This window comes from Staurois parvus, unplaced genomic scaffold (assembly GCF_062004578.1).
Source record: "Staurois parvus isolate SC_StPar_1 unplaced genomic scaffold, SC_StPar_1.0 ptg000155l, whole genome shotgun sequence".
NCBI classification, from domain to species: domain Eukaryota; kingdom Metazoa; phylum Chordata; class Amphibia; order Anura; family Ranidae; genus Staurois; species Staurois parvus.
In genome coordinates this window covers 30,403,951-30,429,404 of record NW_028317951.1, presented here as the reverse complement: position 1 = coordinate 30,429,404, position 25,454 = coordinate 30,403,951, and the positions used below count along the sequence as shown (strand labels likewise).

The window sequence follows — 25,454 nt, the reverse complement described above, 5'->3', positions numbered from 1 at the left end:
TTGCCACCGGCCACCAATGTAAAAGGAACATCCTTGCCACCGGCCACCAATGTAAAGGAAACATCTTTGCCACCAGCCACCAATATAAGGGGAATATCCTTGCCACTGGCCACCAATGTAAAAGAAACATCCTTGCCACCGGCCACCAATGTAAAAGGAACATCCTTGCCACCGGCCACCAATGTAAAAGGAACATCCTTGCCACCGGCCACCAATGTAAAGGGAACATCTTTGCCACCAGCCACCAATATAAGGGGAACATCCTTCCCACCGTCTATCAAAGTAAGATGGACATCTTTCCCACGGACCACCAATATAGGGGGCACACTCTTCCCAGCAGCCATCACTGTAAGAGGCACACTCTTCCCCCCAATCACCAATGTCAGGGGCATTTGTTACACATGGGGTCAGATTGTTGAGAAGGTAAAGGTTGGGGTGAATGGCACCTTTGTGGAAGCCCTTCTAGGTCCACCATGAGCAGTAACAGACCTACATTTCCATTCATAAGCTCTGCCAACACACCCCCATCCGTTCCTCAATGCAGTCTGCTACACATCATCTGTTCCTGAGATCTCCCTTACTGGAAGTACTGGGGATCCAACATTTGGATACAGAGGCCAGTGCCACCTTCCGATGTCGGTCAGAGAGCAGTGATCGCACACATCGCCCATCCAATGCCTAGTAAAGGAGTAGTACTCACTGGTAGTGTGCCCCTGGGGATGGATGGCATGGCCACACACAGCACAAACACAAAGTACACCAGGACAATGGCATGGGACGCATGGTCTGTAGGAAAGCCCAGAACCCTGAACATCAGCTTGAGGATCTCCGGGAGTACGAAGCCTAGAGCCAGGGTCAGTCCGATGGAGAGCAGCACCAGCAGGACCGTACTGCGACTGGCTATAGGGAGCGCCATCCTTCCTATCCTCCCCGACACCACCAGCCGGTCTGTTATAGAGAAGGGGAGGAGCCGGGGACACTGTATATCACTTCCGAGAGAAAGTGACACCTCCCTCCCAAACTGTCATCCTCCACTGTAGAGTCAAGGGCAGCTCAGAGAGAAGACTGGGACCGGTCAGGTTTGTCTTCGGCCTCTGTGTAGAACACACGTCTAATGTCTCCGATCCCTCCTAGGAGTGATCATTGTATAGATAGGCCGGGGTGTGTGCCCATACACGGCACGATCTGTCAGCTCTGCAGCCCAGCCGGACACGTGGCTCTGCCCCTTCATGAATTAGTAATAGTGCCGGGATGACAGGGGGTCGGGAGAATAATTCACAGAGCTCAGTGAAGCGACAATCCTGGTTACAGATCTGCTGATGTATGAAAACGCTGCTACTGTCTGGGCAAGCAGCCATCTTCATGTATCATCCCTGTAGATCAGGTTTGGGGCTCATTCACATGGACGATTACTACCATATGCCAGATTTCTGGGTGTCCTGATCACCGCAGACAGTAAGCCTGTACGAATCGATGATCGGGTGACAATGTCCATGTGTAATTGTATACTGTGCGATTATCTGTAGTTACGGATTGGTGCGCACCCTTGGACGCAAACAGTTTGCATGCACAGGTGCACATTTGTCCCTAAGGGAAGCGCTCCATGTGAGATTACACATGGCCAGTGTCAGCCGGTCATTGATTTATGGCTGATCGCAAACTGCTAGACGTACCCAGGATAAGGGGGTACCACCAGTCCTCCTGTACGGGGCCCAGGCCAGCAGGGGGGCCTGGCAGCTGGGTGAATTTGATGTGGGCAGAGAGGGTGATCGGCATGGCAGGAGGGATAATTACTGTAACTGATTCCCTGTATGGCTCCCTGCAGCAGCTGAAAGCTGGCTTCTTCTCTTCTCCCTCCAGCTAGCTGTCAGCTGCTGCAGAGAAAATCATACCATAGCAGTAATTGCCCCCCACCATGCCCATCACCCTCCCTGTGAACCATATGTCTCCCCCTGCTGCCCAGTCCCCTCTGTGTGCCCCCACCTCCGCAGTGCTGCTGGTTTGTCACCTATACTTCCCACCCGCAGCTGCAATCATAAACGTTCAGGATGGAGAACGGGGGAAGTGTCCGGTAACAATGTCACATTTACCATCCTCTTCCTTTTCTGAATGAACACAATGAGTGATTGGTACCGACAACTCACAGTGTTCACTCATAGCTGAAGCATAGTAAACTGTTTTTTGTGTGTGTGGGGGGGGGGGGGGGGGAGGCTGTCAGGTTGGCTGTATGGGGCCCCATGGTTTCTAACAGCAGCCCTAGCCGTACCCGTTGCAGAAATACGCTGATCTGGGTGGTGTATAGCTAGAGGAGCCAATCTCAATCAAGGTGTGACGGATGCAGTGTCGCCTTCACCAGCTTGTGACAAATGCCTGGTCAACCTCACACCACTCTGTCACTGATCTTAGGCTCCATTCACACTTATGCGACTCCAAAGTTTCACAATTTCCAGTGTGACTTTGGAGTGCGACTTTGATCCAACTTTACTCTCTCTGGCACCAAGTCGCATCAAAGTAGTGCAGGAACCTTTTCAAAGTTGCTGCAACTTTACGTCGCATAGATCAGGACAGTGCTACTGAGTGATGTGCAGTGTTAGTTTTCCGCCCCACATAGTGTTTTTCTTTTAGACCAAAAAGTTCACTTTTGGTCCCATCTGACCAGAGCACCTTCTTCTACATGTTTGCTGTGTCCCCCACATGGCTTCTCACAAACTGCAAACGAGATCTCTTTTGGCATTCTTTGAACAATGGCTTTCTTCTTGCCACTCTTCCATAAAGGCCAGATTTGTGGAGTGCATGACTAATAATTGTCCCGTGGACAGCTTCTCCCACCTGAACTGTGGATCTCTGCAACTCCTCCAGAGTTACTATGGGCCTCTTGGCTGCTGCTCTGATTAATGCTTTCCCTGCCCGGTCTGTCAGTTTAGGTGGACAGCCATGTCTTGGTAGCTTTGCAGTTGTGCCATACTCTTTCCATTTTTGGATGATGGATTGAACAGTACTCCCTGGGATGTTCAAAGCTTGGGATATTTTTTTTATAGCCTAACCGTGCTTTAAAGTTCTCCACAACTTTATCCATGACCTGTCTGTTGGGTTTAACAGAACAGCTGTATTTATACTGAGATTAAATTATACACAGGTGTACTAATTATGTGACTTTTGAAGGCAATTGGTTCTACTAGATTTTAGTTAGGGGGATCAGAGTAAAAGGGGCTGAATACAAACGCCACACTTTTCAGATATTTATTTGCCAAAAAATGTGAGAACCATTTATCGTTTTCCTTCCACTTCACAATTATGTGCCATTTTGTGTTGGTCTATCATATAAAATCCCATTAAAATACATTTACATATTTAGTTGCAACATGACAAAATGTGGAAAATTTCAAGGGGTATGAATACTTTTTCAAGGCACTATATATACCATTTCCATCAAACTTTGCAATGTATATAGCAGTGTGCAGAGGGTTCCTCTGGGATTTCTAGTGTTACTATGTGGTTACACTCATTTAGCACCTGATAGATAGATGCATGTACAAGCTATTGTGATTTGAGAACAGGTGTATCTTGTTTCTGTAGAGGGTCAGTAGCCAGACCTAAATCTAGTAGCTCCCCACCTCTTTGTGTCTGCTTGCCCCAGGTTGGCATTGTGTCCACAGTAGCATTTGAAAATGTAATTAGCAGTGTGCAGAAGGTTCCTCTGGGATTTCTAGTGTTAATATGTGGCTTCACCCCTTTAGTACCTGATAGATAAATGCATGTACAAGCTATTGGGATTTGAGTGCAGGTATTTCTTATTTCAGGCTTATGGTGGCCATATACAAGATGAAAAATCATTTGAAAATCTGTCATTTGGACAGTTTGTGTGTTTTTCGTCCAGTTATAGGCACAAATCGAAAATCGGTGAAGACTTTGAGCCAAAAAAAATCGAAGGAAAAGTTTGTAAAACACTTAACAGCAGATGAAACCTCTCCTACTTTTGCTTTAGATAATCTTTAGCTATGTGTAAATATGTCCCTTTTTTTGATTTGTTCTCAATACTAAGGTGGTTTTATTTGTGAGTTGGTTCATTGTGTTTTTTATGAAAAGGTATGTATCACTGGGTGAAAGATCTCCTTGATCAACATACTAAATACACAACTTTATCTGCTAACTGACATTGGGACTTGCAGAAGCCAAACAGCACATACACTGCTGCCATCTGCTCTGCTGTGCAGAATATTTCAATCACTCTGTTTTTTTTTACAATTGGCAAAGGGACATTATTAGCAAGCAGGGCTTTATTTTTCAGCGGGAACGCAGTTCTGGCATCCCCAGCACTGAATATATATATAATTGCAAGGGGTACTGGAGGGTCTATTGATGCTGGCTGCTGGGGGATCTATTGTTGCTGGAGAGGATCTATTTTTGGCATTGGGCCTATCGTTGCTGGGGAGGTCTATTGCTGCGAGTGGATCTATTATTGCTGGAGAGGATCTATTTTTGGCATTGGATCTATCATTGCTGGGGAGGTCTGTTGCTGCGAGTGGATCTATTATTGCTGGAGAGGATCTATTTTTGGCATTGGGTCTATCGTTGCTGGGGAGGTCTATTGCAAGTGGATCTGTTGTTGCTGAGGTGGGTCTTATGTTGCTGGGGCGTAAGTCATTGCATGGGTGGATCTACTGTTAAGGGAGGGGGGTCTATTGTTGCATGCTGTTGGGAGTCTATTGTTCCTGGGGTGGATCTTTTGTTGCTAGCTACGGGAGGTCTGTTGTACTGCCAGTAGCAAATTCTATAAAATTACTTAGCACCACAATATACTCCACCACAAAATACTCTAAAAGGAGCAGTACTGGGAAGCGGATGGGGGCTGGAACCAAGAAATGGTGTTCAAAGGTGAGTAGGAGGTGGACACATGGGTCGATTTGGAAGGGTGGTGTTCCTGTACCTGAAAAAAAAGCCCTGTTATCAAGTATGTATGTTTTTATGAAAGTGATCAGCGGTATGAATTATTAGCCTTAAAAAATTCCCCTGGAGGTGTTTAGTCCAGAGAAGCCTAGACAATAGTCTAAGTAAAAAGGTTGAAGCCGGCTGTACATAGATCCAAATTTGGACGGTTAACAATCAATTAATATTCCTGCCAATATATTGAATTGGCGCTAAGCGCTCCTAAATGCGCTACACGTGTCGGGCTTTTTTTTTCTGCCAAAACACCACTGCCGTGAGAAAAGTTGACTAGGAGAGATAGCCAATCCTCCTGTGTGCATGAGGACTGATAAATAGAATATTCAAAAGAATTCCTGACTGCTTATTATCTGCAACAGAACAACAGAAAGTGTTCCCAGATGACTAAAGCAGAGGCGTGTTCTGTTCTGTTGTAGAAGTCAAGGTGAATTGGAAGTGACATAGGAGAATGCTGGCTGCCAGGACCTGCCTCTGCTTCCCAACAAGGACATTACAACTGAAGGATCAAGCTAATCATGTGAGGTATGCTATGTATAGAGAATATACCATGAAACAGCTTTCATTGCAAGGGCCTGTTATACTTAGAGAGCTTTTTTCATGGTCGGTCATAACTTTCTTTACTTTGTTTATTACATAGCTTGCTAGAAGTGACAAAATAAACAACATATATTTTATATCACAGTGTATGTATTTGTGTTGTGACCGGAGCAACCTTTGTGCAAATTAAACAACAAGTTCTATGTGATTACATACAGAATAACACTTTATAGTGAACCTTTTGTTAGGCTGCTTTCACACTGATCCGTTTTTCTTCTGTTTTTGCATTAAGAAAAAGGCATGACCAATAAATTCTGTGAAACTCTTCACACTGGTCAGTTGCCAGTGCGTTGTAAGTCCTGCTTGCTGCATGTTTGGTGCAGTAAAAAAAAGGCACTGCTCTATTGAAATGCATGGGGAATGCATCCAAAACACGGCAGCAGCAAAAAAGCATTAAACATGCACCCACCCTTGGCAAAAAAAACTATCAAAAACGTACCTGCGGTTGTGTTTTTGGTGCTTTTGTCAATTGGCATGCCAGGTGAAAAATGCACTGGGAATGTGGCAAAACCGCTGCATAAAAGCACACGCATTTTTACCATGTTTCTGAAACTGAGCAGTGTGAAAGTAACCTTAGGGCCAAACTACATGGGTGATCTTATACTACGGAGCACTTGTTGGCAGTTACTTATTTGCAACAATTTAAATACAATTTGTTGTCAGTGAAGTGACTGCAAATAAGTGGTCAAATAGCTCACGCGCATTAGAGCAGTGATGGCGAACCTTTTACAGAGCAAGTGCCCAAACTGCAACCCAAAACCCACTTATTTATCGCAAAGTGCCAACACTGCAATTAAACCTGAACACTGAGGTTTTACTTTAGAAAATAACAACCCGTACATTAACATCTTTTGTCTTTCAAAGAAAAACACAATAACAGAGCTTTCACTGACCACCAGCACAAGGGGGCAAAGTCGCACTGACCACCAGCACAAGGGGGCAAAGTCGCACTGACCACCAGCACAAGGGGGCAAAGTCGCACTGACCACCAGCACAAGAGGGCAAAGTCACACTGACCACCAGCACAAGGGGGCAAAGTCCCACTGACCACCAGCACAAGGGGGCAAAATCCCACTGACCACCAGCACAAGGGGGCAAAGTTCCACTGACCACCAGCACAAGGGGGCAAAGTCCCACTGACCACCAGCACAAGGGGAAAAGTTCCACTGACCACCAGCACAAGGGGGCAAAGTCCCTCTGACCACCAGCACAAGGGGGCAAAGTCCCACTGACCACCAGCACAAGGGGGCAAAGTCCCACTGACCATCAGCACAAGGGGGCAAAGTCGCACTGACCACCAGCACAAGAGGGCAAAGTCGCACTAACCACCAGCACAAAGGGGCAAAGTCCCACTGACCACCAGCACAAGCTAAAGTCTTGTGTTAATAAAATGTATTACAATGTATTAAAACTCACAGCCAGTAAAATATATATATATCCTTGCCAGCGCACTGTCTGGCCATGCGAAATCTCGGAGGAGTCGCAGCTAATTAGTCGTGGCTCGTGATGTCATCGCCTGGTGCCGCTATTCCTTTCCGAGCATTCACATTGGCCCCTATGTGCGCTGTTATCCAATGCTTGGCTGCTGGGGCGACTTGGCTCGCGTGCCAACAGAGAGGGCTCTGTACGGTGTGCTGTACAGGACATTGCTAACATTGGTGTGCTGTATGGGACATTGCTAACATTGGTGTGCTGTACGGGACATTGCTAACATCGGTGTGCTGTACGGGACATTGCTAACATCGGTGTGCTGTTCCTTCTATTGCCAACATTGGTACGCTGTACGTGACATTGCTAACATCGGTGTGCTGTACAGGAGATTGCTAACGTCTTGAGTGCTTTACATGACATTGCTAACAAGTGATTTAGTTGCTTGGTAGCATAAGATCACATTTCTAGGCAATGCCTGTTGCATTGACATTGGCTGCCACACCTGCACTGAGGACACCTCCCTGTATCAGGAGGCAAAGCAGCACCCTTCAAAGCCTTATCTTGAAGGAGCATCTGGGTAAGGGGGGGGGCAGGGAATAGGGAGTTGAGCTACAGTTTTACCATTTCTCAACTGCCTATCCCTAAGTTAACGTGGCCAAATGGCAGAAATTATACCCCAGTTCATGTTTGGTGGACAATACCTCTACTAAACACAACCCATTCCAGTGTAATGGGTTTCTAGGGTTAAACAGGTGTCTGGGAGGTGACACTTGCCTCCCAGCTGACTCTCAAATGTCCCTGAAAAGTGGATCATTTTGCAGAAGGCGGCAATAATGGTCACAAGTGTAAACAAGCCCTAATGGTTGCTCTGGCTAAAGCTGCTCTCTCAGATATCGAAATTGGCATAGTTCAGCAGAAACCAGCCAAATTTTGATCTGTGTGTAGCTGTCGCTGTTCAATAGAAGACAATTGTTAGACCAGCTTCTGTTGAACGGTTGTGCTGGAAAACCAGCATTCAGTCAAGCGCTGCAGCCAATGGCTGATCAGTGTATTCTGTTGGGAAAGGGGGGGGGGGTTCTCTGTAAAGCTGGTCATAGCAGCCAATCAAATGAAGGGGTGTTGACAAGTTTGATCATTGGCAGAGAGCAGGCTGTGTTCCCAGCACAGCTAGAAAACTGACCATGCTTTGTTTTCATGCCTAGTGTGGTCAGTTTTTATAGGAAAGCAGAGGGACTGGCAGTAACATCAGACATTTCACACAGAGTAAACAATACAAAGAGAATAGGATACTTTTCATACAAGTAAATCTTGTAGTAGTTACATATCAGGAATCTGAAATGTTGGGTTTACATATTCTTTAATCCAAATAGAAAAATATGTGAAAATCTTAGGTGACAGTTGTGTAAATCTTGTGTGAAAACATTTATTAATCAACCCCTTAAAGCGAACTAAAGGCAAAAATACCTTAATTTCAATAGTCTGACTCACTCCAGGAAGGTAAGTGTATTTTATTGCAGGAAAGATATGCAATGCAATGAAGAGCGTGTCTGTTTGAAGTTCCATGTTAATTTGGCAAAGGTTGCGAACCCTGGTCTACATCAGTATTTCAGTTCCAGTTTCAGCTGGTTTTCAGTTGACATGGGGTGGAATGCAGTTGTGTGGCATTGTGTTCTCTTAGATCAGGGTTCCATGGAACCCTAGGGATCCTGCAGAGGTTGCAGGGCTTACTTTTCAGATGGAAGCATTCAGGCAGCAGCCGCATATTTGCTTTCATATGCCAGTAAAATGCCCCCTGTTATGTATCCAGGCTTCTCCTGCCCATCTGCTGGCTCTGTACCAGCACAGCGCATGCCGCTTTGTAGAGGGTATGGAGGAGAGTGGACATCTTGTTCTTGTCCTGGAAGTGACATGTATGACATCACTTCTGGGTTCCCATTGATTGTTTCCTCTGCCAGCATGGCCGGGAAAGAATGTAATGCAGTGTGACCGGCATTGCATTACATTTAAACCCAAAAACTAAAGGAGCAGTGAGTGCTTAGAGGTGAAAAGCTGCTAGCACTGAAAAGTAAATTAACCAAAATAAATAAATACAAACATAAAAGTGCAGCCGTGAAAAAAAACAGTGTACAAAATTCATATAACTGCAATAGTGCTCAAACAAATTACGTAGTGCATATTACTGCATCCTACAAGATAATAAATAATCACCAAATGCAGTAATCAATAAATAAAAAATAAAAATGAATATCAATACACCACTATAGTGAAAAAAGTGCCAGTGCAATTATATAATAATTTATAGAAAGTCCAAAGACAAAGATAATAAATCAGATGTTCTTCGCTTTAAGTGTTTCACAATTATCGTGCATCCAAAAAATGTGGCGATCTTCAGTGCAACTCCTCCACCATTATGCACTTCCCAGAAAATAAAGAATGTGCAGCTCCACAGAAATCTCCAGTCAACAAGGACTCTTCAGATCCCTTTCACAAATGGATAGGAGCTTGAAGTAAGCCCTATGAATTCACCACAAGTAGGCCATGATAGAATACATAGTGTAGTAGTTTAATGACTTTATCAATTCAAACAGAACATAAAATCCACGTGGAGTAAAAAAAACCTTTTGCTGCAGGACTTACAAATATGGCCGCCAGCCCCGCATGGACTCAGCGGCGTGACGTCAGCACATATGGGAGGGGCCATACGTCTTTGTATTGCATTACAATTAGTGGAGCACAGAGCTTTGTCTTTTTGCCTTGCTAGAACATTGCTAAGACACTCCCCGTCAACACTGCTTACCTCCACCATCACAGGAGCATGCTCTCAAATCCCTGCACATGTGTGGTCTGTTATCCCCTCTGTTGCAGCATTGTTGAGCTCAGCTACTGCGACACAAAGGAGAGAGGGGGTTTGAATCAGCGGGGAGTGTCTTGGCAAAAGTAGGTACGTAAACGGTTTACCCCTTTAGTACGGGCATCATTTATTTAATAAGCTGCACAGTTTGATTTTATCTACAGGCACCGCTTACTTGCTTTGGCAGTTTTTTGGTAAAGGTGAATCGGCTCTTTAGGCGTCACATCAGAGCTTAAAGTGGTAGTAAACTTTGTGTGAATTTTTTTTTTTTTTTAAATCATACCCTTGCATGTTAATGCTAGATTGTAAGCTTGAAAGAGCAGGGCCCTCGATACCCTCATGTTTTGCATTGTATTGGTATTGTTCTGTCACATGTTCTGTCCCCCTTTATAATGTACAGCGCTGAGCGAACTATTGGCGCTTTATAAATACTGTATAATAATAATAATAATAATAATAATGTACTAGTATTCACCACATCCCACAGGTCCCAGGCGCTTCCATCTATCACCTGGTCTTTCTTCTGGGTTCTCTTTATTTGTTTGAATGGCTATGCCTAGATGACATCACTGTTGCACATGCGCATAAAGTCACATCATCATGGCATAGATTGGGTGTCGTTAAAGCACGTTGAGCTGCGCATGCGCAGCTCAGTATAAATTACAGCTGACAGGCAGTGGAAGCATTTAAAAGCCCTACCTGTCAACAATTTTTTTTAAAAAGTGAGTTTAATACCACTTTAAATCTGTCATATTATTATAGGTGGGAATCGCTCTTCCCCATCACACAGCTGTGGTAGAGAGCAGTCTACATTAATAACTAGTACATGCTGAGTTTTCTGAAGTGGTTGCTCTGCACCCCAACTTTATATGCCAGAGGATGGGGATATACAAAACTCATCGCAGCCATTGTTGGATTATTCAGTGCAGCATGGGGAAAAGATTCTGTGACTGTAAAGTACAAAAATGACAATGATTAAAAACCCTGATCTGACATCCCTCTGAATCCTTGTTGATGTCTATGGTAAAACACATTTTATGAATCAAAGTCCACTTTACCTGGCAACCCTCAGTACAGGAACAGCCAAGAAACAGGTAATGGGTAACCAAGCAGATACAGTTCTTTTGAGATTTTATTTACATCAACCATGCAGTTCCTCACTCTGTGCTTTTGAGAAGGCAACACTACCGTGTGGGGGGAAAAAAAACAATATTTTTATACAATGCTACTTCTAAGTTTGTCTTTTTTTTTTTTCTTGGAAAGAATATTGAGGGTTTTTTAATGCTAGAATAGGATAAACATAGATTACAATCCCAGAACATATCCAGAGGATTAAATAAAGTAGTATGGTCAGCTTACTGATGCGTTTCATAGATGAGTTTCTTTCCTCAAAGCGCCCCCGAAATGCATCAGCAAGCCAACCACACTGACAGTCGAACACCCCGCCACTGTTATGGCCATGTCTACCACTCTTCTGAGCTTTACATGTATGCCATGTTTGTGAGTATGTTTCCATCCTCTTTACCTTTAATAAACCTTGGGTAATGCACTAGGGGTTTGCGCCTCCTGTTTGCTCTCTTTTCTCATTACAAAGAACTGATTGTTTTGACATAATGTTTCATGAATTGTACTCAACCTCATGCACACAGACATTAAGATACTGAAAATATGCTGGGCATAAAATTCCAGGTGCTTTCCTGCACCCAGAGAGCCGTAGGTATTGTATACAACCTGCCAAATAAGTGAATGGCAGTGTAAACACTGAAGCTTTTGTTCTTCAGCATTTCCCTGCATATGTGCATATGATGTATTCCCTGAATGCAAACATCTGTGATCAGGAACTACGTAGTACGCACATGCATGGATAAACGGCGATGGTTCTATCAGTACGGCTGCATATAGCCATTCACTTGTATGGCAGGCTGTATGTGGCACCTGCTGACACCAGCTGCAGGAAAATGCCCCACATTTTACTCCCAGCATATTTTTTAGCCTTTCATCGCCCATGTGATGGCAGATATTTGTCTGTCTGACATTCTCTGGAAAATGTTTGCTTTGTCTATTGCCTTTTTCAGATCAGTGAATTATATGATTGTATTACTGTTACTGTATTTGCAGTATTATTTACTAGTTATATGTACATACTGTACACAACACTCTGCATGCTTGTCTAATTTCTTTATTTATTTTTTTAATTTCTAGAATGATTTTTTTGATTTATAAAGATACCTATATATAAATAAAATAACGTGACATAAATGGCAATATTGTGTAACAACATTTTTTCAATTTAGACTTCTGCAGAGGCTGTCTTCTGCTACTACCTTAGCTGCAAGTCGCTCCTATGCAAGTCACACAGAGGGGGTATGTCATATTTGGTACTTAAGTATGCACTGTGTGTACTTGTTACTCGCTCATACTGTAAGTCTAAACTTTTGTATTGCAGGGCAATAAAGCTGTGCTCATCACAGGATGTGACTCGGGATTTGGATTTTCAATAGCTAAGCATCTACATGATAAAGGATTCTCGGTATTTGCTGGTTGCCTGCTCAAGGTATGAGGTTAAATCCTCCTTTAGCACTTTCAGTAGCATTTTAAAAAGACACATCTGTTTCCTGTCAAAGTAATGCTGGCCATACATGTGTCGAAATTTGACAAATTTTTCGTCCGAAATCGGCTGATTTTCCCTCTGTTAGTGGGTCAATGGCACCGGATGATTTTCGTGGTTTGTCCCCTTTTCGGTGATCGGGCATGTTGGAAAATTCGTGAAAAACAACCGATTTTAAACTCAATGATGGTCAAATCGTACGATCGTTTTTCCGAAAAGAATATGCGCATGAGCTGTGACCTGGAAGGAACAGAAGTTTCGTCTGTTCTATGGGGTGAATTTTATGACTTGGTCGGACGATTTTCGAAATCATTTATGGCACCATCGGATTATCAAGCGAATGACGTTTTCGATTTTTGGACAAAAAATCATTTGGAATTCGACCCATGTATGGCCTGCATAATGGGGAACTTGAAACACTTTGTAGGGATCCAAAGTGGTCCTAAAGTCTAATTGTTTTTTTTTTACCTTACTGCATTCCCCACATTAAAGTGGTTGTAAACCTCTGACATAAAATATGAACAAAGCATATCCATCTATATTGTGTACTTGTCTCAGTCCAGAGCACCAAGGGGGATATTTACTAAAATTGGTGTACTTGGAATCTTAGTAAGAATGTAATTTCTCTCTGCTGTCTAGTTCCTCTGCTATCTGCATTAATCACTTTGACAAACTATTCTGACACCAACAGAAAAAAGGTGACAGGGAAGGGAGCTCCAGTACACAGCCTGTGATTGACAGCCTCAGCTCTGGTACTGTATGCTGTCTGAAAAAAGGTATCCCTTCCCTCCAATCAGCTCTCAGAGCTCTTCTCACTGAGTTCTGCAGAGTGAAAATTCAGTTCCCTGCCCCCTATTTCCTGACAGCTCAGACATGCTGTAAAAATTCTAGACTTTGAAGAAATGTAGAGAATAGTTGGCTGCAAATAAACAGGTTTAACTTATGTAGGAATATTTGTTTAATCTCTGTGTATCACCTGAGGCCAGTCACTTCACTAGGTGTATATATAAGGTTTTACAACCACTTTAAGGTAAAAAAATGTGACACTACATGTTGTGCCCCCCCCCCCATCCCTAAATGCTTACCTGACTCCTCTCTCATTCAAGAGCTGTCCTGTCTCCAGCACTGCTCCCTATTCCTAGTCCCACAGGAGACTCTTGAGAGCTGCTGCTGTCAGTCAAATCCTGTGCGGAGGGATCAGGGGGCATGGCTGAGCTGTGCTGTGTGTCTATGGACTCGCACAGCCCAGCTCCAGATTGCGTCCGCACTCGTGTACTCTCAGCACATGATTTGCTGAGGGGACACCTGTAGGAAGAAGGAGTGGAGAGTGCCAGTGGGTAACTCAAGAACAGAAGGTAGGGGACCACTCTGTGCAATACTTTTGCACAGAGGAGGTAAGTGTAACATGCTATTTATTTTAATTAAGTATTTTCTTATGGCACTAGAAACTAGCATGAGTGGTGTGTGCCACATTAACAAAACAGATATTTTAGGTCTGTCTGTGCCACCTGCACCATTTTCTACTTTAGAGTAAGAGTTTTGGCTTTTACTTGTGTTTTATCAATAGGCAGAAGGACTTCAGGTCTCCTATTGTAGCTTTTGCTTGTGATAGAAAAAGACAGGCATACATTGGCAGGCTGGGTCACATGTTGATCATCTCGTATTCATGAGTAAAAAATTGTCGAGATCCCTGCAGAGCCAATACTGGCTCTGTGACGTTAGCCAACGTCAGATTTTAGCCAATTGTTGACTGAATCTGGGTCACAGGAGTGCAGAACTAAGTGCACTCCTGTAACCCACAGGAGAAGTAAGGCCAAAAGAGCTTTGGACATACTTCTCCTTTTGAGCAGACATTATTTGGTTCTCTTATGACCCTTCGGCATTTACAAGCATTATCAGATTCTTGGCTATGTTTTTGTCATATATATATTTGCAGGCTTATGTTATTGTTGGTATTTTGTAATTTCCGACTTATATTGCTCAAAAGGATTAGAACCCTGTAGGATCTTAAATGCTGTTTGCATCCCTGGAAGGGAGATTTCCCTCCACGTCCTGCCCATGGTCACTGGCATAAGAAAGTAGAAGGTAAATCTCTCCAGCAGAGGCACTATTTGAAACTTTTTTAGTGTCCTGTCAAACGGGCCGTGTCCAATCCAATCTGTTGAATCAGAGCAGAACTTGACATCTGTGCCCATTCAGTTTTTTTCTATATTTTGATAATGGGCCAATCCAGGCCTGTGAATGATCTATGGGTGACTGAGTGGAAATAGAATTGTTTCCATTGACATTAGGCTTTTCCAAACCTGGACTGATTGAGGTAAGCAAATGTAAATGGTTGTGCAGCTGACTGGTTTCTATGCAGAAGTGAGCCTGATTTTGCACTCTTCAGCTTTAGTAAATAAACCCCTATGAGTCGGTATCTGCACAGCCCTGATTGGTGCTGTGCCAGTCACATGACTAAAATAAACCTGTTTCAGAAGAGCAATTCAAATTAAATGATTAATATCAAATTGCTGTTGTTTTATAGCTCCCTATAAATCTTTATTGAACATCAAATACGTGTTTTTATGCATTAATATGGTGTAGGCAGAGTCAAAGGTGATTGACATTAGATTTCATTTTTAGACAGCATCTACATCCAATGCTCTTTTTTTTATTTTACAGGCATTAGCATTTGACAATTTTTATACTGATTTCTAAATACTAAGCTTTTTTGTAAGTTTCTTAGTGAATGTAATCAAATAGCATACTGTATCCCACTCCCATAGTGTTTAGCAATAGGAGGACGTGGATAAGGAGGGAGGGAGGGGAGTGTTATTTTACCACTGTGTATACACCCACATGTGTGGCTCTGTAGTCATATGGGCTGCACAGATGAGAAAATAGAGAAAATAAAGAGCTTAGAAGGGAACAAAAATGAGAGCATGCTCAGTAGAGGACACCAGTTGGTCTAATACTTTAATTGGGGACACAGAGAAGATGGGAGGGACAGCTGAAAGCGGGACCAACCAAGTATATTTAAAAAAGAATGCACCTGTTATATAGCATGTCATGAGAATTTTGCATAGTCTGGCTTTAATGACATTTTAATGTATTTGTCTGTGCACATGGTATTTTGTTGCAGCATATGAAAATATATACTAACTACTTTCCAACTGCAGGACAAGGGAGACGCTGGTGTGAAAGAACTCGACAATATGAAGAGTGATAGAATGAAGACAGTTCAGCTGAATGTGGTAAAACAGGAAGAGATAGACAGGGCTGTGGAAATTATTAAAGAAAATGTGAAAGACAAAGGTAAATGTGTTTCCATATTCTTGGGCTTCCAGTTTCTGTTTTTTTTAAAATAATAAATGCCACTCTTTTTTATTTATATGCTTTGACGGGCAGATGAGGCAAGTTTAAAAGGAGTCTCAACTGCCTGGTTATGCCGCCTGACAGTGCTCATGTGAAAGAGGCATTAAAGTAGAACTATGGGCAAAACTTTTTTTTTCATTTTGTATAGAGTAAGTCAGGGCTATAACTCCTGTAAGATTTTTTTTTTGCCATCTGTGTCCCATTGCGGAGAATTCCCTTTACGTCCTGTCCTATAAACAAACAGGAAGTGAGAGGAAATCCCTGCAAATTAAGGAAATTCCTTGGGGGACCCTCGGGTCACCAGAACTAGTTTTCCCATTGGAAGATTTCCTCTCTATTACTTTTCTAGGGACAACCCAAAATTTGGGATTTTCTTTTACTGTCAATGATAATGGTAAACAGGACAAAAAGAGAGACGGTTACAGACCGCAACAAAAACTGACATCTGTTCTAATCCTTTTCCACTCTATCCAAAACTGAAAAAAAAAGTTTTGCTTTCAGTTTTACTTTAATCTTTATTTAACTAGCAGTGTACAGTGTGTATGCACTAATAACCTTTCTTATAGCTCCCAGTATTCATTATATCCTTTAAAGGGATTGTGTAACTGGTCTCTCACTGGAAACCCGGCCACATAGCACAACATAACAAAAAAGACCAATTTGCTTGGATTTCCATTTTTGAAAACTTTAGTTTACATTGCATTTCGCATATTAAGGATTTTTTTTTGGCTTGTACGGTGGTTCTGACATTGATAATCTCAAACACAATTGTTGTGAATGTAACATTATTTTTGCTCTTGTCTAGGTTTATGGGGCGTAGTTAACAATGCTGGAATATCAACATTTGGAGAAGTGGAATTCACCAGTATGGACACTTATAAAGAAGTAGCTGAAGTGAACCTTTGGGGCACCGTTAGAGTTACCAAGGCATGTCTCCCTCTCATCCGCAGAGCTAAAGGTAGGAGACTATAAGACCTTAAAGAAGATCTTTACTGGACTTTTTAAGAAATAAGTCAGCAGTTACAAATACTGTAGCTGCTGGCTTTTAGGAAAAAGACACTAACCAGCCCATCGAGTCCAGCACGGTCTTCCTTGGAGCCTATTCTTTGCCGGGGTACAGATATAGAAGCTAACTATGACCTTCTGAGCTGTCAAAGATGGCTCCCCACTGTGCATGCGCAAGGCACTGGTCCTGCAAATTCTTGGGATGCGTGAAGTGTCCCAGGAGGTTACAGCAGGAGTTGGAGTGGGTACCCATCACAAAAAGTTACCTGATCCCAGAATAAAAAAAAACATTTTAATTAAAGGATAGGAGGTTGGGGGAAGACAAGCGGTGCATTTACTTAAGTTGTACTCCAGGCAAATCTGAAAGACCCAAATTTATACAGCTATGTATTTCTTAACATATTATTCAAAGTAATTTCCAAATGCAACTATTGTAAGCACCTGAATATATCCCAATATCATCCTCCTGTGATCCCCTGTACAACAGCGACAGATTGCTTAAGGGACTAGCAGTGCTATGAGCCTAATCAGGTGTACTGAATGCTATAGTATTGACAACGACAAGCAAATAGGAAGTGAGAGCAGTGATCAGAGAGATGACCTCATCAGTCTGCTGCTGCTCCTTCACTCTCTAATTATATGTATTGTTATCTGTGTATTTAAATATTTGCCTGGAATTAAACTTACATATTTAAATTGACATTAAAGTAGGTATGACCTCTTAAGAAGACACATTATCATTTCAGCTCATGGTATGAAAGTGTATCTAAAGCCCAAACGTTTTTGTAATTACAGTATCTATCTCACAGAAGTGAGTACACCGCTCACATTTTTGTAAATATTTTATTATATCTTTTCATGTGACAACACTGAAGAAATGACACTTTGCTAAAATGTAAAGTAGTGAGTGTACAGCTTGTATAACAGTGTATATTTGCTGTCCCCTCAAGATAACGCAACACACAGCCATTAATGTCTAAACTGCTGGCAACAAAAGTGAGTACACCCCTACATGAAAATGTCCAAATTGGGCCCAGTTAGCCATTTTCCCTCCTTGGTGTCATGTGACTCCTTAGTATTACAAGGTCTCAGGTATGAATGGGAAACAGATGTGTTAAATTTGGTGTTATCGCTCTCACTCTCTTACTGGTCACTGGAAGTTCAACATGGCACCTCATGGCAAAGAACTCTCTGAAAATCTGAAAAAAAGAATTGTTGCTCTACATAAAGTTGGCCTAGGCTATAAGAATATTGCTGAGACCCTGAAACTGAGCTGCAGCACGGTGGCCAAGAACCTACAGTGGTTTAACAGGACAGGCTCCACTCTGAACAGGCCTTGCCATGGTCGACCAAAGAAGTTGAGTGCACGTGCTCAGCATCATATCCAGAGGTTGTCTTTGAGAAATAGACATGTGAGTACTGCCAGCATTGCTGCAGAGATTGGAGGGGTGAGGGATCAGCCTGTCAGTGCTCAGACCATACGCTGCACACTGCATCAAATTGGTTTGCATGGCTGTCATCCCAGAAGAAAGCCCCTTCTAAAGACAATGCACAAAAAAGCCTGCAAACAGCTTGCTGAAGACAAGCAGACTAAGGACATGGATTACTGGAACCATATCCTGTGGTCTGATGAGACCAAGATAAACTTATTTGGTTCAGATGGTGTCAGGCGTGTGTGGCAACAACCAGGTGAGGAGTACAAAGACAAGTGTGTCTTGCCTACAGTCAAGCATGGTGGTGGGAGTGTCATGGTCTGGGGCTGCATGAGTGCTGCCAGCACTGAGGAGCTACAGTTCATTAAGGGAACCATGAATGCCAACATGTACTGTAACATACTGAAGCAGAGCATGATCCCCTCCCTTCGGAGACTGGGCCGCAGGGCAGTATTCCAACATGATAAAGACCCCAAACACACCTCCAAGTCGACCACTGCCTTGCTAAAGAAGCTGAGCGTAAAGGTGATGGACTGCCCAATCATGTCTCCAGACCTAAACCCTTTTGAGCATCTGTGGGGCATCCTCAAATAGAAGGTGGAAGAGCGCAAGGTCTCTAACATCCACCAGCTCTGTGATGTCATCATGGAGGAGTGGAAGAGAAATAATGATGGCCACATAAAATTTTGACACTTTGGGCCCAATTTGGACATTTTCACTTAGGGGTGTACTCACCTTTGTTGCCAGCGGTTTAGCGCCTCCCTGCCCTTTAAGAGTTTCAGAAGCTGGGAGGCGGGGTGGGGTTTTAGGGTCATGTGACCACCGTAATTCACTGTCACGGCGGTCACCTGATCGGAAAAGTTCCCAATCGCAAGGGGAGATTGGGACCTTTCCGTGAGTAACGGACACGTGCTGGGAGCGCGCAGGGCGCGCGCTCTCAGCACATATGTATATTCAAATGGTACGCAAATATGCGTCTGCTGGGCGCCAAGGCCCAGAGGCCGAGAGGCCACATATTTGCGTGCGCTTGGCGTCTAGGGGTTAATGGTTGTGTTGAGTTATTTTAAGGGGACAGCAAATTTACACCGCTATGCAATGTACACTCACTACTTTACTTTGTAGCAAAGTGTGATTTCTTCAGTGTTGTCACATGAAAAGATAGAATAAAATATTTACAAAAATGTGAGGGGTGTACTCACTTCTATGAGATATTGTATGTTTTGAATTCTTTTGAATAGAGTAGGAAGGGTTAAAATCTTAGTTTTTTTTCTAATTTTGTTTTATGTGTTTTTAATGCAATTGCCCCTAAGTAAGGGAATATCTCTTCAAACTGAGGAAAATATGTTTTCTTTCATCACAGTAAGGCTACGTTCACACTAGCGTTGTGTGCAGGCGGCAGAGAGGCGTTTGGGAAGCGTTTTTACCGCTTCCCAAACGCCTCTGCCAATTCTGCACATTACAGCACATGGTGCTGTTCTAACGGGAGCATTTGCGTTGCTTCGTGTTGCGTCGCGGCAAAACGGACGCCTCTGCTCGAGTCAGGAGGCGTTGAAGCCTCCTATTCTAGTCTATGGTGCAGCTCCCGGCCAGCGTTTGCGGTTCGGTTGCGCCGTGGTTGCGGAGCGTTTGCGGAGCGGTAACACCATTCAAATTGCATTATAGGCGTTTGTGGGGCGTTTTTAATGCTCGGCAAACACCTAGCAACTGCCGCTAAACTGTGCATGTGGCGTTTGCGGAGCGTCAAAAAACGCTCTGCAAACGCGGGACCAACGCTTGCCAAACGCTATAGGGGCGTTTGGCAAGCGTTGGTAAAACAGCCAAGTGTGAACGAGCCCTTAGTGTCCTCAATGAATCCCCTTTTTTAGCTTGCCATACACTGATAGATTTGTTTTCATTGAGCGAAGACAATTTAACCTTCATCCAGAATATACAGCACAGATGAACTAATAAGCAATGCTGTCTATTGTATTCTACCCACAGCCCATATAGTAGAATTAAACTGCTACACACAACCCAGTAATACGTAGAAATCCTTCTGAGCTGAGGGGCGCATGATGAGCAGTCGCACAGCTGCAGGTACAATTGTGAGGGAAGACAATCCGCAACTCTGTACATGCTCTTATAAAATCTTATATAAAATCCTATGATTTATTGATTCTCCACAAAAAGGAACAATGCAGTACAGCAGTTGTTAACGTGTTTCAGCCTTGTCTGCCTTTTTCATAACCATTTTGTTCTATGAATAAGGCCGTCAAGGCTGAAATACGTTAACTACTGTACTGACATTGTGCCTTTTGCGGAGAATCAATAAATCTGAAGCTTTTTTTTGCAGGTTGTCTTCCCTCATGATTCTACAGTCACCAATGATACTAAGAGATTTAGGGCAGGATGTTTGGCTTTGGGGTGCTGACTCCAGTTTTAATTAGAACACCTTGATGCATTAAGCCTGCTATGTGTAAGGAAGCAGAGTAGCTTCTAGGAGAAACATTGTTTTCAACACTGAGGTCGCACTGGGCTGGGGTATGCAGTACACCATTAAAGCAATTCTGTATTTAGAAGACAGTGTTAGAACAAAGTGATAAAGTAACAGTACAGCTTTATCGCAGGTGCTTGCTCTTACATTTGCATCACACCTCATGTACGCTCATCTGGTGACCCAGTTTTCTGACAAGCTCATGCAAAAACCAGCTTTCTGAAAGTATTTGCATAAGGGAAGACAAAAACATAATGTCATAGTGCTCAGGGGGGATGCTTGTCCATTTAGGCAGAAAGTGCTGCGTTGTGGGAGGTGGGGAGAGTGCGTTTATATACACTATATTGCCAAAAGTATTACGACGCCTGCCTTTACATGCACATGAATTTTAATGGAATCCCAGTCTTAGGGTTCAATATTGAGTTGGCCCACCCTTTGCAGCTGTAACAGCTTCAGCTCTCCTGGGAAGGCTGTCCACAAGGTTTAGGAGAGTCTATGGGAATGACCATCCTTCTAGAAGCGCATTTGTGAGGTCAGGCTCTGATATCAGACAAGAAGGCCTGGCTCGCAGTCTCCGCTCTAATTCATCCCAAAGGTGTTCTATCAGGTTGAGGTCAGGGCTTTGGGATGGAGGAACTTGACTGGCCTGCACAAACTCGTTCATCCATGTCTTTATTGACCTTGCTTTGTGCACTGGTACGCAGTCATGTTGGAACAGGAAGGGGCCATCCCTAAATTGTTCCCACAAGGTTGGCAGCATGAAATTGTCCAAAACGTCTTGATATGCTGACATCTTAAGAGTTCCCTTCACTGGAACTAAGGGGCCAAGCCCAACCCCTGAAAAACAACCCCACACCATAATCCCCCCTCCACCAAACTTTACACTTGGCACAATGCAGTCAGGCAAACCCAGACACTTTGCATTGCACTTGGTGATGTAAGGCTTGGATGCAACTGCTCGGCCATGGAAACCCATTCCATGAAGCTCTCTACATACTGTTGTGCTAATCTGAAGGCCACGTGAAGTTTGGAGGTCTTTAGCTATTGACTCTGCAGACATTAGTAAGGAAATTTCATGGATGGACTTATTTCACAGGTGGCAACCTATCATGGTACCAAGTTTGAATTCACTGAGCTCCTGAGAGGAACCCATTCTTTCACAAACTTTTGCCTAGATGCTTGATTTTATACACCTGTGGTCATGGAGGTGATTGGAACACCTGATTCTAATGATTTGGAGTGGTGTTTTAATACTTTTGCCAATATAGTGTATGTGCCAATACTGTACATGGAAACACTGTTTTCTGTTGTTCTGGACTATGCATATGTGTAAAACAAATTTTTTTAGCAAAATACATAATTGTCAAACAGGTTACAGAGCGGCTATGAGATAGGTCCCTTTAATCTTCAGCTAGGTGGTCAGATAATGTTTATCATCTTTATATGCATTCTACACAAAAAGCAGACACTGGGGTTGATTTACTAAAACTGGACATCACAAAAATCTGGTGCAGCTGTGCATAGAAACCAATCCGTTCCAATTCTTTTTTTATTTTTTTATTTTTTGTCAAAGCTGAAGTTAGAAGCTGATTCGCTACCATGCACAGGTGCACCAGATTTTGCACTCTCCAGTTTTAGGAAATCCCAAAAGTGTACTGCCATTATTTTAAAGAATAAGTTCACCTTACATAATATGTTACACGCGTATTCAGGGTGTAACATGTTATGAAAGCACTGACCCCTGCTCCCCGCCAATCCCCCGCTTTGACAAGGCTGTCAATTTAAAAAAAAGTGGCCGTGCAGGGCTCCGCCTGGCCGGCCACGTCACTCATTCACAGTCCTCTGTGAATGAGAAACTACAAGTCCCGACAGTCTTAGCTGTTGATACCTGCAAAAAAATGTGCATTTATTATTTTTTTTTTACCAAAGAGTGAACTTATCCTTTAACCTCCCTAACGGTATTCCCGAGTGTAGCTCGGGGTAAAATGTCAGTACCAAAAGCGGTAACCCCGAGCTACACTCGGGCTTACCATGCGGCGCTGCATAGGGAGTCCCTGCAGCACTTACCTTGTCCTTCGCTCCCGCGATGTGTCCCCTGCAGCGTCCCCGGCCATCTCCTCTGGCTGATGCCGGCATCCGGCTCCTGTATTCCGGTCCCTGTGATGTCGGGACGTACGGGCACCGCCGACGGCGGGAAATTTGAAAATTTAAAAAAAATTTCTTTTTTTTTTAAAACGATTTTACTTAGTAAAACATTGCTGTTTCAACCCATTTCACATACATTTTGTCCCTAGTGCTCTGTCCTGTCCCCTGTCTGCATTTTGAATGTTCTTTCTGCCTGGAAACTGAGAAACGTCCATGGCATCCAAAAAGTGTCCCTTTAGGTCAAAAGTGGTTTTAGACCAGCTAGAGAACAGCGATAGTAAATGAGAACCACTTGCAGAATTGAGTGATAATGATTCGTGGAGAAATTCGTCATCAGACACTGAAAACAATTTTGTGACTTTGCTCAGCGATGTGCAAAGTTGGCGCTATATTTCAAATTTCAGTGTTTTGGTTTGATTATATTATTGAATTAAATGTATTATTATTATATTATTATTTTTTATGATTATTTATTAAATTATAATTTATGATTTTGTGTTTCAAATTTTATCATACCCGGGATGTTTAATAGACTCTTGTTCAGACAGATTTCAGTGAGTTATTCCTAAATATTACAGCCTACAATAAAAAAACTACATATTTCCATGCAAAATAATGGTACCGCTTTCAGCACCAAAAATCTGAAATAATCATACCGCCAGGGAGGTTAAGTGCTGTCATAGCCATCTGCTGCATAGATAAGACAGAGTTGAAAATATTAGTGCAGTTAAACTACTTTATAGCTATGATGACCAAGTCTAACATGTTTGCTTATAATACCTGACTTATGCCCATGCATTTATTATAATCTTCCTTGATATCTCTCTTTTCAGGTCGTGTGGTGAATGTTAGCAGCATGTTGGGACGCATGGCAAATCCAGCTCGTTCCCCCTATTGTATCACCAAGTTTGGGGTAGAAGCGTTTTCTGATTGCCTGCGCTATGAGATGCACCCAATGGGAGTGAAAGTCAGTGTGGTTGAACCTGGAAATTTCATTGCAGCCACAAGCCTGTACAGTCCAGAAAAGATCAAAGCTATTGCTGATAAGATGTGGGCTGATTTACCTGAAATTGTGAAGAATGATTATGGGAGAAAATACTTTGATGAGAAGATCGCCAGAATGCACACATATTGTAATAGTGGCTCAACGGATACGTCGCCTGTCATTGACGTTATCACCCATGCTCTAAGTGCTACGACTCCTTACACTCGCTACCACCCGATGGATTATTACTGGTGGCTTAGAATGCAGGTCATGACCCACCTGCCTGGTGCTATATCTGATAGAATTTATATTCATTAGGGATGATAATTAGGTTTAGGTAGTTTCTAATCAAATTTGATTTTGTCGCCAGAATTTCTTACCTCATTTCATATTGTTGCCAGCACTTAGAATGTTCTGTCTCTTTATCCTGTGCCTTTGGTCATGGGAAGACAACGTCTTCCTATTGTGTCTGTGTGTAGCTTATAACATGTAGACAAGACAGGGATGTTTCCTGTTTTTAAGACATCTGTAACTGTTTTCACTCTCTCATTATAAGGGATGTATTAATGACTGACTTTAAAGAAGACTGTGAAGAGCTTCAAGTTACCAAACCACGTATATGATGCTAAAAGCAATAAAAAAAACATTAGTTTTTGTCATGTTTTTTTTTCCTAAGTGCTGACGTATGATGCTAAATTAATCGCCTGCTATGGGAACACCTACCTCATTCTTCGATGTGTGACTGCAGAATATTGATGAAATGCATACTGAGTTGCACAGTCTTTCCTGCTCAGGGAAACATGGTCATTTTGCCTTTTATGTCAAATTTTTACAATAAAATTACCAAGTAATTCTGATGGAGTCGTAACAGCTGCTCTTTAAACTCAATACTTGGCTTCATGTTGCTTCTACAAACCTTACTACATTCTTTGATGCATTTTATATAATTTTAGAACTACATAATAATGTTTAAACATATGCATAAGTAATATTATACCTGTTCTGTAGCATAGCTGAATGTTATAGTAAAATTATTTGTAAGCAGATACAGATATGTTTAGCATTTTATTTGTATGTGTGTGTATATATACAGTCATGGCCGAAATTGTTGGCACCCTTGATATTTTTCCTGAAAATCAAGTATTTCACACAAAAAAGGTATTGCATTAACACATGTTTTGCTATACACATGTTTATTCCCTTTGTATGTATTGGAACAAATATAAAACAGAGGCAGAAAAGCAAATATGACATAATGTCACACAAAACCCCAAAAATGGGCTGGACAAAAGTATTGGCACCCTTAACTTAATATTTGGTTGCACACCCTTTGGAAAACATAACTGAAATCAGTCGCTTCCTATAACCATCAATAAGCTTCTGACACCTCTCACCCGGAATTTTGGACCACTCTTCCTTTGCAAACAGCTCCAGGTCTCTCTTATTGGAAGGACACCTTTTCCCAACAGCAATTTTAAGATCTCTCCACAGGTGTTCAATGGGATTTAGATCTGGGCTCATTGCTGGCCACTTCAGAACTCTCCAGCGCTTCTTTGCCATCCATTTCTGAGTGCTTTTTGACGTATGTTTGGGGTCATTGTCCTGCTGGAAGACCCAGGATCTTG

At 42.7% G+C, this 25,454-nt stretch overlaps 2 protein-coding genes across 3 annotated transcripts in view; one reads left to right on the top strand and one right to left on the bottom strand.

Moving 5' to 3' along the window:
* The window catches only part of LOC149463384 (D-beta-hydroxybutyrate dehydrogenase, mitochondrial-like), a 43,417-nt gene extending 42,345 nt beyond the window's left edge, over positions 1-1,072 (bottom strand). The window contains exon 1 of the mRNA XM_089675635.1: positions 701-1,072. Within this exon, the coding sequence (XP_089531761.1) occupies positions 701-916 (216 nt within the window). The 5' untranslated portion in view covers positions 917-1,072. The remainder of the gene's footprint in view (positions 1-700) is intronic.
* Positions 924-24,875, top strand: BDH1 (3-hydroxybutyrate dehydrogenase 1). 2 transcript variants are annotated; one of them, XM_089675636.1, is made up of 7 exons: positions 924-1,079; positions 5,361-5,466; positions 12,118-12,187; positions 12,270-12,377; positions 15,593-15,728; positions 16,594-16,746; positions 23,678-24,875. In XM_089675636.1, the coding sequence occupies exons 2-7, from the start codon at positions 5,393-5,395 to the stop codon at positions 24,145-24,147; spliced, it is 1,011 nt and encodes a 336-aa protein (XP_089531762.1). In that variant the 5' UTR covers positions 924-1,079; positions 5,361-5,392; the 3' UTR covers positions 24,148-24,875. The 2 variants fall into 2 exon arrangements, with proteins under 2 accessions (XP_089531762.1, XP_089531763.1); XM_089675637.1 differs by having other exon boundaries at positions 1,052-1,074.
* Positions 24,876-25,454: the final 579 nt, after the last annotated feature.

Coding starts and splice junctions, on each gene's coding strand:
- BDH1 (XM_089675636.1), top strand. CDS start 5,393: ATGCTGGCTGCCAGGACCTGCCTCTGCTTCCCAACAAGGACATTACAA. Junction 5,467..12,117: donor GATCAAGCTAATCATGTGAG/GTATGCTATGTA, acceptor TTTTCAATTTAG/ACTTCTGCAGAGGCTGTCTT. Junction 12,188..12,269: donor ATGCAAGTCACACAGAGGGG/GTATGTCATATT, acceptor TTTGTATTGCAG/GGCAATAAAGCTGTGCTCAT.